The sequence below is a fragment of the Rhineura floridana genome, chromosome 9 (assembly GCF_030035675.1).
Source record: "Rhineura floridana isolate rRhiFlo1 chromosome 9, rRhiFlo1.hap2, whole genome shotgun sequence".
In the NCBI taxonomy this organism is placed as follows: domain Eukaryota; kingdom Metazoa; phylum Chordata; class Lepidosauria; order Squamata; family Rhineuridae; genus Rhineura; species Rhineura floridana.
The window spans coordinates 54,471,424-54,487,702 of record NC_084488.1 but is presented as its reverse complement, the minus strand read 5'-3'; the positions used below and the strand labels follow the sequence as shown (position 1 = coordinate 54,487,702).

Sequence of the window (16,279 nt, the reverse complement as noted above, 5' to 3'; positions counted from 1 at the left end):
TCTTAGCGGCAGGAATTCTGCCAGTGCAACCATACAGTCCCCCCCCATCCTGACCCCTGCCCAATGCTCTCATATTTGTTGTTGTTGTTACATGCCTTCAAGTCGATTATGACTTAAGATGACCCTATGAATCAGCGACTTCCAACAGCATCTGTTATAAACCACCCTGTTCAGATCTTGTCAGTTCAGGTCTGTGGCTTCCTTTATGGAATCAATCCATATCTTGTTTGACTTTCCTCTTTTTCTACTCCCTTCTGTTTTTTTCCAGCATTATTGTCTTTTCTAGTGAATCATTGTGTCCCAAGTATGATAATCTCAGTTTCATCATTTAAAGTTCTAGTGATAGTTCTGGTTTAATTGTTCTAATTTGTTCTAACACCCAATTATGTCTTTTTTGCAGTCCATGGTATGTGCAAAACTCTGTTCCAACACCACATTCCAAATGAGTTTGTTTTTCTCTTATCTGCTTTTTTCACTGTCCAACTTTCATATCTGTACATAGAGATCAGGAATACCATGGTCTGAATGATCCTGACTTTAGTGTTCAGTGATACATCTTTGCATTTGAGGACCTTTTCTAGTTCTCTCACAGCTGCCTTCCCCAGTCCTAGCCTTCTTCTGATTTCTTGACTATTGTCCCCATTTTGGTTAACGACTGTGCCAAGGTATTGATAATCCTAGACAAGTTCAGTGTCCTCATTGTCAACTTTAAAGTTATATAAATCTTCTGTTATTACTTCAGTCTTCTTGAGCGTAGTCCTGCTTTTGTGTTTTCCTCTAACTTTCATCAGCATTAGTTTCAAATCATTACTGGTTTCTGCTAGTAGTATGGTATCGTCTGCATATCTTAAATTATTGATATTTCTCCCTCCAGTTTTCACACCTCCTTCATCTTGGTCCAATCCCGCTTTCCGTATGATATATTCTGCATATAGATTAAACCAACAGGGTGATAAAATACACCCCTGTCTCACACCCTTTCTGACTGGGAACCAATTGGTTTCTCCACATTCTGTCCTTCCAGAGTATAGGTTGCACATCAGAACAATCAGATGCTATGGCACCTCCATTTCTTTTAAAGCATTCTATAATTTTTCATGATCTATACAATCAATGGCTTTGCTGTAATCTATAAAGCACAGGGTGATTTCCTTCTGAAATTCCTTGGTCCGTTCCATTATCCACCATATGTTTGCGATATGATCTCTGGTGCCTCTGCCCTTTCTAAATCCAGCTTGGACATCTGGCATTTCTCCCTCCATATACAGTAAGAGCCTGTGTTGTAGACTCTTGAGCATTACTTAACTTGCATGGGATATTAAGGTAATTACTGCATTCCCTGTGATCCCCTTTCTATGGAATTCAGATGTATATTGAATGCTTCCAGTCTGTGGGCCATTGTTTTCTTTTCCATATTTGTTGATAAATTTTTGTTTTCTTTTCCATATTTGTTGATAAATTTGTCCAAATGACAGATTCAGTCTCAGTAGCTTGTAGCAACTCTGTTGGTATGCCATCTGTTCCTGGTGATTTGTTTCTTCCAAGTATTTTAACAGCAGCTTTCACCTCACTCTAAAATTTCTGTTTCTTCATCATACGCTTCCTCCATGAATGAATCTGTTATCCTCGCATCTCTTTTACATAGTCCTTCAGTGTATTGCTTCCATCTTCCTTTTATTTCATCTTGGTCAGTCAGTATGTTCCTCTGTTGATTATTCAACATCCCTACTCTTGGTTTAAATTTCCCTTTAATTTCTCTAATCTTTTGGAATAAGGCTCTTGTTTTACCCTTGTCGTTGTCGTCTTATATTTCTATACAATAACTATTGTAATAGTTCTCTTTGTTCTTGTGTACTAGACACTGTATAGTTGCATTTAGGGCTCTGTGTTTCTATCTCATCTTGCTTTCCTTTCTTTAACCATTTTAAGAGTTGCTTCAGTCATCCATTGAGGTCTTTTTCTTTTTTAAACTAGAGGTCTTTTTGCATTCTTCCCTGATAACGTCTCCACTCCATAGTTCTTCTGGTTCTCCATCAAGGTTAAAGCCTCGAATCTGTTCCTTATTTGATCTTTATATTCTTCTGGGATGTTATTTACATTGTATTTTGGCATGATGATTGCTTTGTTCTTCTTTAGCTTTACTCTGATTTTCGATATTACCAGTTCATGATCTGTACCGCAGTCTGCTTCTGGTTTTGTTCTCACAGAAAGTATGGAACTTTTCCATCTCTCATATTACTGAATTACAAATAGCACATTGTAATTTTGTTCTGTGTGGTATTTTGTCTTGAAACACTGAAACTCAAAATCAGTTACTGTAAGGTGGCATTGGTTTTATGTTGGGAAATCTTTGTAAGAAACATATGAGAGCATTAGCTAAGGGTTCAATTACTTTTGCAAGGCACTATAGTTCATGCTGGAGTTTTACTTAGCCAATCTTGCCCAAAGAAACTTCAATCTTAAAGTCAGTAATTGTGTATCCTGAAAAGTTAAAACATTCTATTGCTGGATTCTGAATATTGCCCTTTCTGATGTCAGATTTGTGTCCATTTAAGACTGACGGGTTTGTCTGGCATTGCTGGCAGATGACATGCATCATAGTGGAAGACAAGCTGGTGAATGAGCCCTTGATATTGTGGCAGATATTATTTGGTTCTATAATAGCATTACCTGAGAAGTTGTAGTAACAATAAAGAGGTGAACACTGACCTAGAGTTACTATGTCAATTAAAAATTGGGGTGCAAAGGGGGACACCTCTATTTTTTGCACCCAAGGAACTGGCCTGACTGTCCATGTAGCTTGTGTCTCTCAAGTGCTGTTCTCACACTTGACCCTAGCCACCTGGAGAATTGCTTCAGCCCAGTGTGCTGGACTTAGGCCCTATTTGCACGATACATTTAAAGCACTATCATAACACTTTAAACAGTAATGGCTTCCCCCCAAGAATCCTGGGAACTGTAGTTTAAGGGTGCTGAGAGTTGTTAGGAGACCCCTATTCCCTCACAGACCTACAGTTCTGAGAGTAGAACTCTGGGCCTTGGAGCTCTGTAAGGGGAATAGGGCTCTCCAGCACTCTTCACAAACTACAGTTCCCAGGATTCTTGGGGGGAAGCCATGACTGTTAAAGTGGTAGAATACTGCTTCACCCTTAAGGTGCAGATGCAGCCTTAAAGTCACAATTTACCAACAGCACCCCACCTCCTCTCCCAGGACCTGCACCGTGGCCACTGCTGTATCAAGCTATGTGTCTTAAAGCAAACACAAGGCTGGGTCTAATGTCATAAATTATTACCGTTTGAGTACAACAGGTAGTATACATGCCTGTACTCTCTGCCCCTCCCCAGTCTTCTTTGGAAGAACCCCTAAAGGAGACATTCTAAGATTTGGTCACGACAGCATGACTCTTATGGACCTGACACGCTTCCTTGACCTCTTTTTGTAGCTTAGGCCTAACTACGTACTTCATCCCGCAAACCAACCTCAAATAGTCTGCTAATCTGTGCATCGGTTCCTCTTCCTATGGAACCCTAAACCCTAATGTGAACCCTCCCTTAAATGCATTGCCTCCCTAGCGTACTATTATTAATTTATAAATTGCCTTTCACCTAAGTCTCACGGATAAACTGACAGCCATTCCTTCAATGCTTCCAGTTTAATTGGAGTTGGAACCTGTTGGATTTGGAGACGAAAACACTACTGTGGTGAGCTACTTTGCACTTCACACATCAGTGCTTAACTTGCAATGGATATGCTGGCATTTTCTCAGGCTATTGAACACATAGCACACCTGGTTGCTTCATTCCTTACCCTGGGTAGACCTAGCTTGAGCCATCTTTTTTTATTTGCACTTTTCCCTGCTGCAGACAATGTATGCAACTCATGGGAAGCTTGTTATCAGGGCAAGCCCTATCAGTATTTTTACTGCTGCATTGTTTGTGTCCACACAATATATTTGCAAGGGAGAATGGGGAGAAAACCAGAATAAATTGGCTCTACCTCTGGTGACCCCCTTGGCTGCCCCACCAGGCCTAGTGATTAACAGCCACAGCTCCCCATGCTTTCCATTCTATTAGAGAATTGGTTTCATGGCCACTATCATTCTAAGCATGTTCATCATACTGTCACTTGGAATGGGCCAGGCTGGGATAGACCTGCCCTAAGTATATCATCTTGGTACTTTATCAGGGCAGCTAAGACGGCATCTTCCTCATCACCCCCATGTAAATGATATACCCAGTCAATCAATTTTTCTGTGTTCTGTCCAGTTGGGGGCACTTGGACTGCTCCATCTCCTTGGGAAGATTAACCAGGATCTCATCCTGAACTACCATCTTAGGTCCCAGATTCCAGAAAAGGAAAACAAGTCAATGTGCTTCCTCTTCTACTTACTCTCTTTTGTGAATGGTAACAGCTGAGCCCCAAGCAGATCAGACACTTGTGTGTGGGTTGCATTGGAAAGACCCCTGACTCCCCCATCCTTTTCATCCTGGGGTAAAACTGCCTGTGCTGCTCACTGGCCAAGTGGGCTAAATGGACCTTGTGATTCCACTAGCTTACTACTACAGGCCATTGAGGGCCACACATGGGGGAGGGCCATAGCTCAGTGGTAGAGCATCTGCCTTGCATGCATAAGGTCCCAGATTCCATCCCTAGCATCTCCAGGTAGGGCTGAGAAATACTCCTGTCTGAAATCCTGGAATGTGGTTGCCAGTCAGTGTAGACAATACTGAGTTAGATGAACAAATAGGCTGACTTGGGCTGCTTTCACACTGCACTTTATTCCGTTATTCTATTTCTTACCTGGTAATTTGCGCATTATATTTGATCTTTCCTGCGACGCACAAGCTAGCTCCAGAATACTAGTGGAATGTAGTGGAAGTTTAGCATTAATTTCCATGATAAATGATACCAGAAATAATCCATTGGCAAGGCTGGGAACCCAGAAGATTGCAGGAGTTTATTGCTACCTGCAGCCACTCATGTGACAGGCATCCCAGCATGTTCCCGCCCTTTAGGCGCACGGGTTTTTTTTGCCTGATGAACGTTGTACTGCTATTCCGGCATCAGTGCAGATAGCAGCAGCATTTCCCACACATACCTGTCTTGATACAACTAAAACAATTTAAAAAGTCAGATCCTAAAGGGAGAGGGCTTTCATGGCGACTGGACAAGATCTTAGACCTCCTGCACAGTGAGGAACAGTGGGCATGGGTGAAGGATGAAAACAAGCCGTGTGAAAGACAGTTGCGCATAATGCTGTTATATTGGCTGAAAAAGCTGCTGTTCCTTAACTGCAGTGTGAAAGGGATTTTAGAAATTGGGACAGAAGCGCTACCTTTTTAATCCGTTAAACTAACGCAATCAGCCCCATGTGTGAAAGCAGCCTTGGTAAGGCAGCTTTCTATGATAGTTACCCGTAGGTCTTTGCTGGCATATACCATATTTGGGTGTTAGATGGTCCTGGCATGTGCTTCAGTCCTCCTCTTGCTGATCCTCCTACGTATCCCATGGCCATCTCAGGTCTGAGCATTCCAGATGGTGTGCCTGTCCTTCAACTGGTTGGTGCTTTCCTCAAGCCAGCAGTCAGGTTTTGTCTGCTAATTTTTTTTTTTACAGAGGCTGCAATCCTTTATTCACTTATTATAGCCAATGAGTGCACACCACTGAATTCAGTTGGACTAGTAAACCAGAGTAGGATTGCACTGTTAGAAAAGTTAAAATGCACTGACTTCATTGGGATGTGCAACCCTCTGCAAGTTTACTCAGAAATAAGTCACGCTAAGCTCAAAGGGGTTTACTTGCTAGTCAGTGGGTTTAGGAGAGTAGTCTTATCTTTAAGCAAGTTTGATTGCTCAGTCCAAGGTTCAAATCTGTGCTCCACCATCATGAAGATCAGGGGTAGCCTTGATCAAGCTACTCTTGCAATCAGACCTGCCTCATGAGATGGTTAAGGATACAATGGAATAATCAGTTTATACTGTCCTGATGTTTATTTATATAGCACCATCAGTGTGCAAGATGCTTTAAAGCATACAGAAGGGCAGATCCCTGCCTCAAGGAGGTTACCATCTGAAATATAACATAGAGAAAACACAAAGGAAGGGAAGATGGAGACTGGGAAGAATGGGGACTAGGAAGAATAGGAATGTGGTTAATAAAATAGAAATATGACAGTGGAAAACGCAATCTTCGAGGAAGTCTACGTGTGACTACCACGTCGCCCTGTTTGCCAACTTTCCTGAACCAGCCGTTTGGTCACCTTTGATGCAACGCTGACTGAGATACGTCGCCCATCGACCTGATTCAAAACCGGGCAAACCAATTCATCCCAACATTATACTCTGAAGCACAAAAATGTAGGCGAAGGGAGGGGGGAGGAAAGGGGTCGCATTTCAACCAATTAATTTTCAAAACGGGAGAACAGACTCTCCCACACGGCAAACGGGGCTTTCGTACTCCCCTGACCCTGCCTTAGTTTCTTTCTCTGCCCCGCATCTGCCCCAACAGCAGCTGCCACCCGCACACAACGCGCCCGCTCGCCCCAGAGAATCACGCAGGAAGGGGGCGCACGTAGGAGTCATTCCTCCCTCTTCCCCCTCACCAAGTTGCGCGTTGACGTCACGTCGCCCTCCTCCAGTAAGGCTAACCGGGCTCGCTCTGTCCGGACCCCGGAAGTGCCGGGTTGGCGGAATCTGGGAGAACGCGTGGATAGCAGCTGCAACTCGTCGCCGGTTGGGCGGGGGTAGCAGCAGCAGAGGCGGAGGCGCTGTCTGTAGTGGCACGCGCTCGTGGTACGCTCGCGGGAGAGGCCAGGCTGGTCTAGTCCAGGCAAGCCTTGCCTCTCTCTGGGCGTTCTGCCGGGGGTGTCCCAGCGTTCGTGGCTGGAATGGTGCTGGCGCCGGCGTTCGGTGCCGGCGTTCTAAAGAGAGAGCAGCCCAAGCGGAGGAGCCGCGATGGAGATGCTGCTGTTGCAGCCGTTAGGGTAAGTGTCGGGCGCACGTCGCCGGGTTGTGCGTATGTGTGGATAGAGAGACAGCGAGTGGGTTGGGCTGGGCTCACAGTCATGACAAAAGGTTTCCTGGGCAAGGTGATGAAAGTGGGGTCGCCTCCTTCTTCTCTGCAGGGTGTAGTTTAAACCAGGCCTCAGCCCTATCTCCGGTTTTGAATCCCAGAGGTTCACTTCTATAACAACTGGAACAATGATGTTAGCGTATCTGAGCATGTGCAAAGTGCATTCCCCAGCAGCTAGCCCACATGCGTCTGAGTAGGGTCGTGGGTCTTTTCTGAACCGAAGTGGAGAAGGAGGTATTGCAGGTGAGATCGCCTTGGTAACTATGCTCTTTAGCCTGGAAGGGCTGCTTCCTAATGCCAGACCTTTGGAAGCTGGCTGTGGTTGCTGGCTGAGTGGCGGGAGATAGAAATGCACTCTACACGGTCTGGCCTAGTGCTGTTGTAATATGTTCTAGTTCAAAACACTTTCTGGGATGGAACCATTGAACAAATGGAAGTATGGATGGCTTAAACTTAAACCCTACTGTGGACCAGGGACAGGCTAACAAGGAAAAAGCATCGAATGAGTGCTGGTTTATCTTTGGTTGCTCAATCTTTTTTTTTTTTTTTTTTTGGTTGCTTGAATAACTAATAATTATTGATGATTTAATCATAGTTTATTTAGCAGTTGCATTGTGTTAAATGCTGTATATGGAGAGAAGTGATGGTCTGTGCCTGTGAGGGTTGTAGTATCGTTCGGCATGAACAATTTCACTCTACAACTTGAAATTAATATCCTCCCTCCCCTCCCCCCACTACTAATATCCATGTATTGAAAGAGTGGGAAAATGCATCCTAACACACTTCAGATGTCCTGATACAAGAAGTTCTGATAGCTCCCACTCTGTGCATGAGTTTGCAGCTTAAGTCAGTGCCCCTCAGAGTGAAGTGCTGGGAGAAGTGGAGACCTGTTGTCCGCAGCTAAAATAACACATAAAAATCTGAACAGTAGTTTAGATCATCATTCTTCTGATGTCTCTGCTGTCAGAAGTTAGATGGTAATGAGCAGAGAAAGGGCCTTCTTTGTGATGGTGCCTTGACTTTGGATTGGAATGCTCTCACTTGATACCTAGTTTGAGTTATAAGTGCCAGGGCAAAACAACGTACCATGCATTATAATTGTCTGTTTCCAAATCAGCAAATTCTAGTTAGCACAACAACAAATGTTAGTTATTTTCCCAGGCTTCTAGCAGCTATTGATGCTGTCTTTTGAAGCTTCATAATTGTTACTGCTTTAACATAAAAAGTTTCCTAATACTGAGTCAGACTACTGGTCCAGCCAGCTCAGAATTGTCTACACTGACTGGTAATACTTTTGGGATTTCAGACCCAGTCTGGAAATGCCAGGATTAAACCTGGAGCCTAACAAAGCATTTGCTGTACCATTGAGCTACAAGCCCTCTTTGGATAAAAATTTGCCCCCTACATAGGCTTAACCAGGGCCAGGAGAGATCTTTGTGTGGTTATATTACTTTGTTTATTTTCTGTTTTTTTGTGGGGGGGGGGGAGGATTGTGTACTAATATTTGTGCTAACTATATTTTGCTGATTTGAAAAGACATAATTATAATATGGGATATTGTTTTACATATATAAGTGCTGCAAGGCATGCATGCCTTTTCCTCATTCTTCCTTCAAACTCATACTCTTCCATCTGTGAATTGAGTATAACTGGAGAGGTTCAAGGTCACTAAATATATTGTGTAGTTTAAAGGCATGCTGATGTAACAAGTGTGCACATGTTTAAAAAGAGCCATGATTGGCTATGCTTCCTTGCTGTATGGACACATTTTCAAAAAAACTCCATATTTCTCCCCTTCTGACAGGTCACGTAGTCCTAAATGGGGCTGGAGACAAGTCTGCCACTTTTTCTAGTTAAAGAAGAATTAAGGTTTGGGGGTTGTGATGGTAATCTCAGTAACACCTGGAGGAACAGTTTGGAGGGAAGGGGGATCTGAGAATGAAGCAGGTAAAGCAGCATATTTGCTCCTGCATGATTTGAATGGAATGGAGAACATACTAGAAGAGGCTGTTGGTTGGATTCAGGTGAAATTGGTTCCGCTTAAGCCCACTGATTTCAATGGCAACTAAATTATGACTAATTTCATAAATACCTTAATGTTCTTGTTTGGTCTATGACTGTAATAAATTTTATCATATCGTATTATGACTAATTTGTGAAGTTCAAGTTTGGATCCAAGCTGTATGCATTACAATATTAAATGAATGCAGTGTGTCAAATTGAGCAAATTAGTAACCTGCCAGCCTAAATTATTCAAGAATTGCCTGTCCAAATCAAGGATATAAACGACTTCAAGTAGTGGTCCTAGCTGGAAAAATATTGGTAAGTAGTAACAAAAAATGCCATGGAGTACAGGATTGTGTGATCCCCAGTTTCTAAAAGGGTTGTGTTAACATTGTTCCAAAGCCCTGTTTCCAGAAGGTAATAAAGTAAAATGTATTAGAACAAGTTAAGGATTTACTGCAGCACTTACTCCGGGGGGGGGGGGAGAGCAGTCCTATTTTTGTGTCTTCTGTGAGGGACAGTTTTGTGCATGATGATAGAATTCTCAAAGAAGTGGATGGATGAGGTGCATGTTAAGCATCAGTGGTTCATCTAGTCCAACATCCTGTTTCCCGTAGTGGCTTGCCAGATGCCTCTTAACAGTTAAGTTTCTACGAACGATATTCAGAGATTACCAAGGTCAGTGGAGCTACAGAAAAACATATTGTACCCATAAATGTAATCTGCTTATGATTTTCTTACAACACCTCTCACATCCACAAGCTAAGAGTTTAGTGGTATCTTCTAATCTAATGATTAAGAATGGCAACAGACCCCCTTCCATTCCCTACTTGCCAAAGTGAGCATCCTGGTGGGGAGTATTGTGTTGGATGTTGTCTTATAACCAACCATGTAAACAACACTGATAAATGTTAAGATGTTTATTAGGCTTGATTACTGCTGTAGTGAGTGAAAGGAGATATATGTGGGTGCCAATTGTATGCTACCTCCTCTGGGACACTTTGAGAATAGGATGTAACAGAGCCTAATTCCAGTGCATACAAAGATAAGCGTTGTTAGAAGAAAAACAACTGGTAAAGATAGTCAGGGTGAAGATCTTTGTTCCTGCATACCGTCTTTTCCCATACATGCAAAGCTCCAAAGTAGTTATGACCAGATGCACTTCCTTGATTCTTAAAATGGCTTATCAGAGGAGGACAAGGAGGCCCATTTTGGGATGAGGGAACCAATGTGTACCTTAATTCAAGCTTCTCTATGCTATATGGCACCTTTTCATAATAAATATGGTCTTTGAGAGCGTCACAGTGATGTGGATTTGAAAACGTAAAACCTTAAAAAAATTCACTGCCCTAAATTGATTGAGATCTAATTTACCCTGTTGGAGTTATATTTAGTAAGCAAAACTAATTTTAAAAGTATAGCATTGTTGATATTGTGTGCTGTGTAAGTATTTATTTTTGCCCGCAGCAGCCAGAATTCTTTGAACTGAAATATTTTTTTTAGGAAAATGAAAACAAAGCATATTTAATGTGGTTTAAATGTGATATTCAAACAAATTAAAAGGTTTACTTGGAAATTTTTATTGTAATATTTTAAAAATGCCCTACATAGAGATTTTATTGCAATATTTTTAAATGCATTACATGGAAATTCATATTATAATATTTTTATTTTAAGACGCGATAGCTCAGTAGCATACACTTCCTTTACACTACATAGCTTTTAACAAAAAGTTTATATATTAATTTATAATACATTAATTTTAGCACGCTTGAAGAACCGTGTCTTAGTAGGGCCATTGCTATGTACTTAAAATACTTGGGGATCAGGTACATATTTTGTATATACTAATTTAAATGTATAGGTACATATTTAGACCTGAGCAAATTAAGATGGTGGATGGGTGAATGGGAACTCTCTAGCACTGTGCTTTGCTGAGTGCCCAGCAGCTGTGTAAAGAAAAGGTGATTTCTAACTAACATATTCTGTCAGCGCAAGGATTCCCAGGTGTGTAATGGAATGTCTCCCCTTCTCCCCAAGGTATGCCTAGGTCTGTTCTAGGGGTTCTCCCAATGCTCTGGAGCAGTTTGGTGTATGTGTGAAAAGGAGGTTGGGGGAGGTTCTGTTAGGTTTAGTTGAATACCACCCAAAGTTTTTTTAAAAGGGGAGGCAGGAGACCTGGGATCAACAGAAAAGATCTGAAGCTTGGGCCTCCTGTATCAGCCCCTAACAGTGCTGTGTATAAATATATTTGCTTCCTAGGGATAGCTGTCTAAAACAAAGTTAATTACAACAACTTTAGATTGAACTGTGTTGAAGGAAAAACTTTCCAGACCAAAGATTGTGCTCCAAAGGACAGAGGTTTATTGATCAATAACAAAAGATACCAGTATGCATAATGGGAGAGGGAGTTCTTTCGAACCTCACACTCTGCCAATCAATAGGAATACATTGCTTTTATAGTGATTGCTACATCATACATACATTGTACCTTATGACCCCTCTGGGCCAATCCCTACCCAAGTATCCTCCCCTGAGGGCAGGTACCTGGTCCCAGTATCTCAAACCGTTTATGTCCGTTTAGAGAAAGAGGAAGGGCCCTTTACCCATGCTTTGAGATCTCACAAGGTACAAAACAAGACACCCAAAAACATCTAAAGAAGAGTTATAGTTCTAAACTTTACTCAATACATTTTCAGCATACGTGGTTTCTCCTAAGAAACATTCTTACAACAGTTCCTCTTTTTCTTTAACACTGAGTTGCCTTGATTGTGGCTCCGGAAACTTGCTAACCACAAACCACAATCTCTTCTGACAAAATGTTAGGAGAACATCTAAACAAAATACTTCCCTATTATATTGAACACTGCAAACAATATATTTTAGCCATAATAAATTAAGCAGAGTAAATATTTTTGGCCTGAAGGAATAAAATCGAAATTCCTTCCACAACTGTTATTATATCCATTCTGGCTACTCAATTTGGCATACTGCATTCATTTAATATTGTTACTAGTAAATCTTATTACAGTAGGGCTCCGCTTACTGGCACTTCGCTTACCGGCGTTCTGCTAATGCGGCGGCTTTCATTCCCTGTTTTAAAGCCGATTTTGCAGCATCTTGTCATTTTCGCGCGATGCGTCCCATTATACTCAGTGGAGTTCCGCTTTACGGCGATTTCAGCTTTACGGCGGGGGTCCGGAACGGAACCTGCCGTATAAGGGGGGCCCGCCTGTATATGACTTCAAAATGTAGTTATAGAACTGGAAAAGGGAGATTTCCACCCTGCATCACTGGAGTCACAATTTCTCCATATAGTGGGGACTCAGCACCGTATGGGTTTCTAAATAGAAGTTCCTACCCTATTGTAGTGAGTTGTTGAAGAAAATTGTTATAAAAGGACTGCTAGGTGTTATGCATTTACTTTGGTTTTGAAGGTATGAAACTGTATAAACAGCTGCTTTTCTTTAATAATCAGCCAATGTACTGTAGTGTATTGCATCTTTGTCTAAAGAACACTGTTTTTTTTCCAATTTCCCCAACCACATTCAGATGTTGTTGTTCAATTTATATCCTGCCCTTCCTCCCAAAGGAGCCCAGGGCTGCATCATACTTTTATGAAATATGCTGCCTTGGATCACACTACTGCATCTGGATGTTATAATGCTACTTTGATTAAAAAGGCGCTAGTTAAAATTATTTGATTGTATCCAAAGGATGGCATGCACTGGGGCTTCTGTGAGCTCGCTCCAGCCTACTGCACCTCCTTGCAGTCTTGCTAAAGAACTGCTTTCAAAAGTTGGGCCACACTGGAAGAACCTCCAGTTGGAAGTGCAGCTTGTGAAAGTAATGGTGTGTGCACTTTCTATAGTAGCAGTGTCTGACAGTTGTTTTTATATTTGCCAAAATATGTTAACATTTTCACCACATGACAAAAACAAATATTTTAAACTGTGTTTTGAGGGCAGAACAACACAAAATGTTTTGAATTATTGATGGAATTAGTGAAAAATCTGACATATCTTTTTATTAAGAAGTGCAGAGAAATCAGACATAACATCAATTAGAATACATCGTAGCTCCACCTCCAAATTTTCGTCCAATATCTGTGGCCTATATTTTGATGTCACTATTTTACCACAGAAAAGTTGATTCACAGAGCCACATTGAGCCAAAAATTGAAATATATGGAATAACTAGAACTTGTTTTGATTTAAAATATGAGTCCACATTGTAACAATTGAATCATCTTTCAAACATTGAGTCCTTTGAAGTAAAATCTCATTGCTCTCCAACCTCACAAACGCTTGAGACAGTTGAGAACTGTAGATGTCAAAGTGAAATGGATCTTTCATGAATTAAAAAACAATTCTGTACTTCTCAAAGTCAGAAAAGTATGTACGATCCAAGGACGAATCTGTGATTGTTAAGGACAGAGGGTGGACACTTTTTGAACTGGTAAAAGTAGAAAATAATTTTATTTAAAACTTTATTTATTATTATTTATTTTTTATTAGATTTATATCCCACCCTTCCTCCCAGTAGGAGCCCAGGGTGCCTACTTAAAAAATAGGCCATAGAAGTAAAGCAAAAGTTTACCACAGGTCAATAGCCATTTTGCCACATGTAGTGACTGTTGGATGCCAGGATTCTACAACATGCATGCTGGATTGATCCAGAGCTTAAGGTGAATGTGGTCTGTTCCAGAATTGGTGCAACCTAAAAGGACATGCCTGAGAAAGGACAGAAAGAGAAAATATTGAGCAACTGCAGAAAATTCATATAATGCTCCCGTAGTGTAATGGAGTTGTTGGTACACAGAAGTAATTTCCTTGAAAGGGCCAGCATGAGAGACTTGTGTTAACTAGAGGGTAATGAATAGAAAATTATATCTAAAAAAAGTTAGCAAGAATGATGGTTTGAGCTGATCTATTTTCCTTGAAGGGCCAGGTATTCCTTCCCCTTTATCTATTTGCTACTTGGATACAGATATTTGAAGAGAAGTCAGTGCATTTATTGACTGACTCACTTTGTCACAGACGTTTACAATGACCTTTACCACTGATTTGTTTAAAGGACGTACTGATGCTGATGTATCACACAGTAGCTACTAGCTTGAACTTGTGGAATAATGCATGTGCTTGCTTCCCCACTCTAACCTTTTGAGTAATTACTAAAATGTGATGACTTGGGTTACAGAGCAGCTGTATTTGAACATAATGAGATATTATCAGTGATCATTCTTGCTGTCTTGATTGGCATTCCGGGTGAAGTTGTGCTTGAATGAAATGGTGTGAGACATCAAGCCATTTGCCATCGTACTAGCACAGCCTTCCTTGACCTGGTGCCCTCTGGATGTTGTTGGAATACAACTCCCATCAGCTCCAGCCAACATGGTTAATGGTCGGAGATCATGGAAACTGCAGTCCAACAACATCTGAAGCAAACCAGGTTGGGGAAAGATGCACAAGCACAATAATATGTTTCAACTATACTGTATTATTTGCAGGTGCAGGTAAGTCTTGGCACTAGGGCTCTTCTCTTTCTTTCAGATTTGGCTAAAGAGCACAACATTTTGATCTCTTTCATTGCAATCTGTTAGTACATCTTGAGTAAGTATCCTTCAGTGTGGCTTTTAACTGACACTGTTTTGATCTACTATCAGTAATTTAATATGATTAAAGATGTTTCGTCTTGGAGCATTTCTATGCATGGATCTAAATCGCTTGGGGTTTATGTTGTTTGTCCTGAGTGTCGGGGCATAGACAAAGCAACATTCTGAAAGGACTTTTCAAGTGGCTTACTTTGTTCAGGTAGTGCTGCAGAAGTTGCAAAGCTGTAAGAGGTAAACCTTTTAGTCTACATTGGTGACAAACGCTCAAGTAGACAGTTATTGAACCAGCCTTTCTTACTTGCAGATGTACCAAACTGTGCCAGCAGAAACCCCTGGATCTGAAAGATGATAATACTGAAAAACACTGTCCCATTACAGTGAATCCTTGGCATATGAAGAATGCTTTCAAAGTTATGAATGAATTAAGAAGGTATTACTGCTTGATATACATATAGTTCCGATTACTTGTCTGGTTACTCATTTTCTGAGCTTTCTCACTGATAGACTATATAGATTCGTATTGTGAAATTGTTGCGATCCTAAGCTGTTTACATTGCAGTAAACTCTTGAAGCCGAAAGTAAAGCATAAGATGAGATCTGAAGCTTCTCTTCTGCATGCACAGCTGTCTTCCTCTTAAAAGCAGCTTCCTAAAGAACATTGCATGGGGAAACTTGACTTGCTTCTAGATAAACTTTTCCATATGGCAGAAGCCTAGCCTTCTGTACCTTTTTTGGTGGTAGTTTCGCATCTTAAATGTGGGTCGTTACAAAACAGCTGCAAAACGGGTGAATTAATTTCAAGCAGTGTGAGGTCTGTACTCCCCACCCCCTCCAAGCCCTGCAGCTTAGTGAGTGATCTTGGGCCAGTTCCAAGCATAACCTACCTTATAAGGGGAAAAAGTAAAGATGGCTGTCTCAGCCATTAAGAAAATGTCCACAATCCTTATTGGAACAGTATCTTTATTAGGCTAACCCAAACTGTGGTACAATAAAGTGGAGGAGAAGAATGAGATAGAATTTTAAGAAATATTTTTGTTTTTGTTTTGGAGGCCAGCTGGTGGTGTGTGTGGCTTCCGAGGCATAATAGTAGGAAGATAGGTTCAGCACCACCTGTCAGTTTTTTACTTGGTATTGCCCTATCCCCTACTTCATAGGTATTTGAAGTGATCTGCTGTTACTATGTACAGTTCCAACGTCCTTTGTTCAATGTCTTGTACACCCATGGCTGGAATGGCCCAAGTGCTTCTCCCTTTTTTGCTCTTGATTCTCTATGCAAGTAAGAAAACTCATTGGTAACTTCTAGTATAGTATAGTGGCATCATGAGACCCCCTTGCACATGAGGGGTCCTAATGTGATGACTGGGGCCAGCTGCCAGCCCCACAGTTAGGCATGCCATTGGCTTCACTTCCGATGCCCTTGTGTTGATGTGGACATCTGCGTGGTGGAGGCCTATGTATGAACAGATGCATTGGTCCAGAGGTAGGGAAAGTGGCTGACCCCTGCTCCTTAGACATTGCCTGAGGACTCCTTCACATGTATGATATGTAAAACTGGGCTATGTGGCATGAGAAATGTTACCTCTTGTTTG

At 41.5% G+C, this 16,279-nt stretch overlaps 1 protein-coding gene across 3 annotated transcripts in view; it reads left to right on the top strand.

The window, feature by feature from the left end:
• Window positions 1–6,630: 6,630 nt before the first annotated feature.
• Window positions 6,631–16,279, top strand: part of KLHL2 (kelch like family member 2) — a 58,663-nt gene continuing 49,014 nt past the window's right edge. For 2 of the 3 annotated variants that reach the window (XM_061584255.1, XM_061584253.1), the window contains exons 1-2: window positions 6,631–6,983; window positions 14,995–15,120. In XM_061584255.1, the coding sequence (XP_061440239.1) occupies window positions 6,955–6,983; window positions 14,995–15,120 (155 nt within the window). In that variant the 5' untranslated portion in view covers window positions 6,631–6,954. Of the gene's footprint in view, window positions 6,984–14,628; window positions 14,689–14,994; window positions 15,121–16,279 lie in introns of those variants that run through there. The other variant, XM_061584254.1, reaches the window with a different exon arrangement.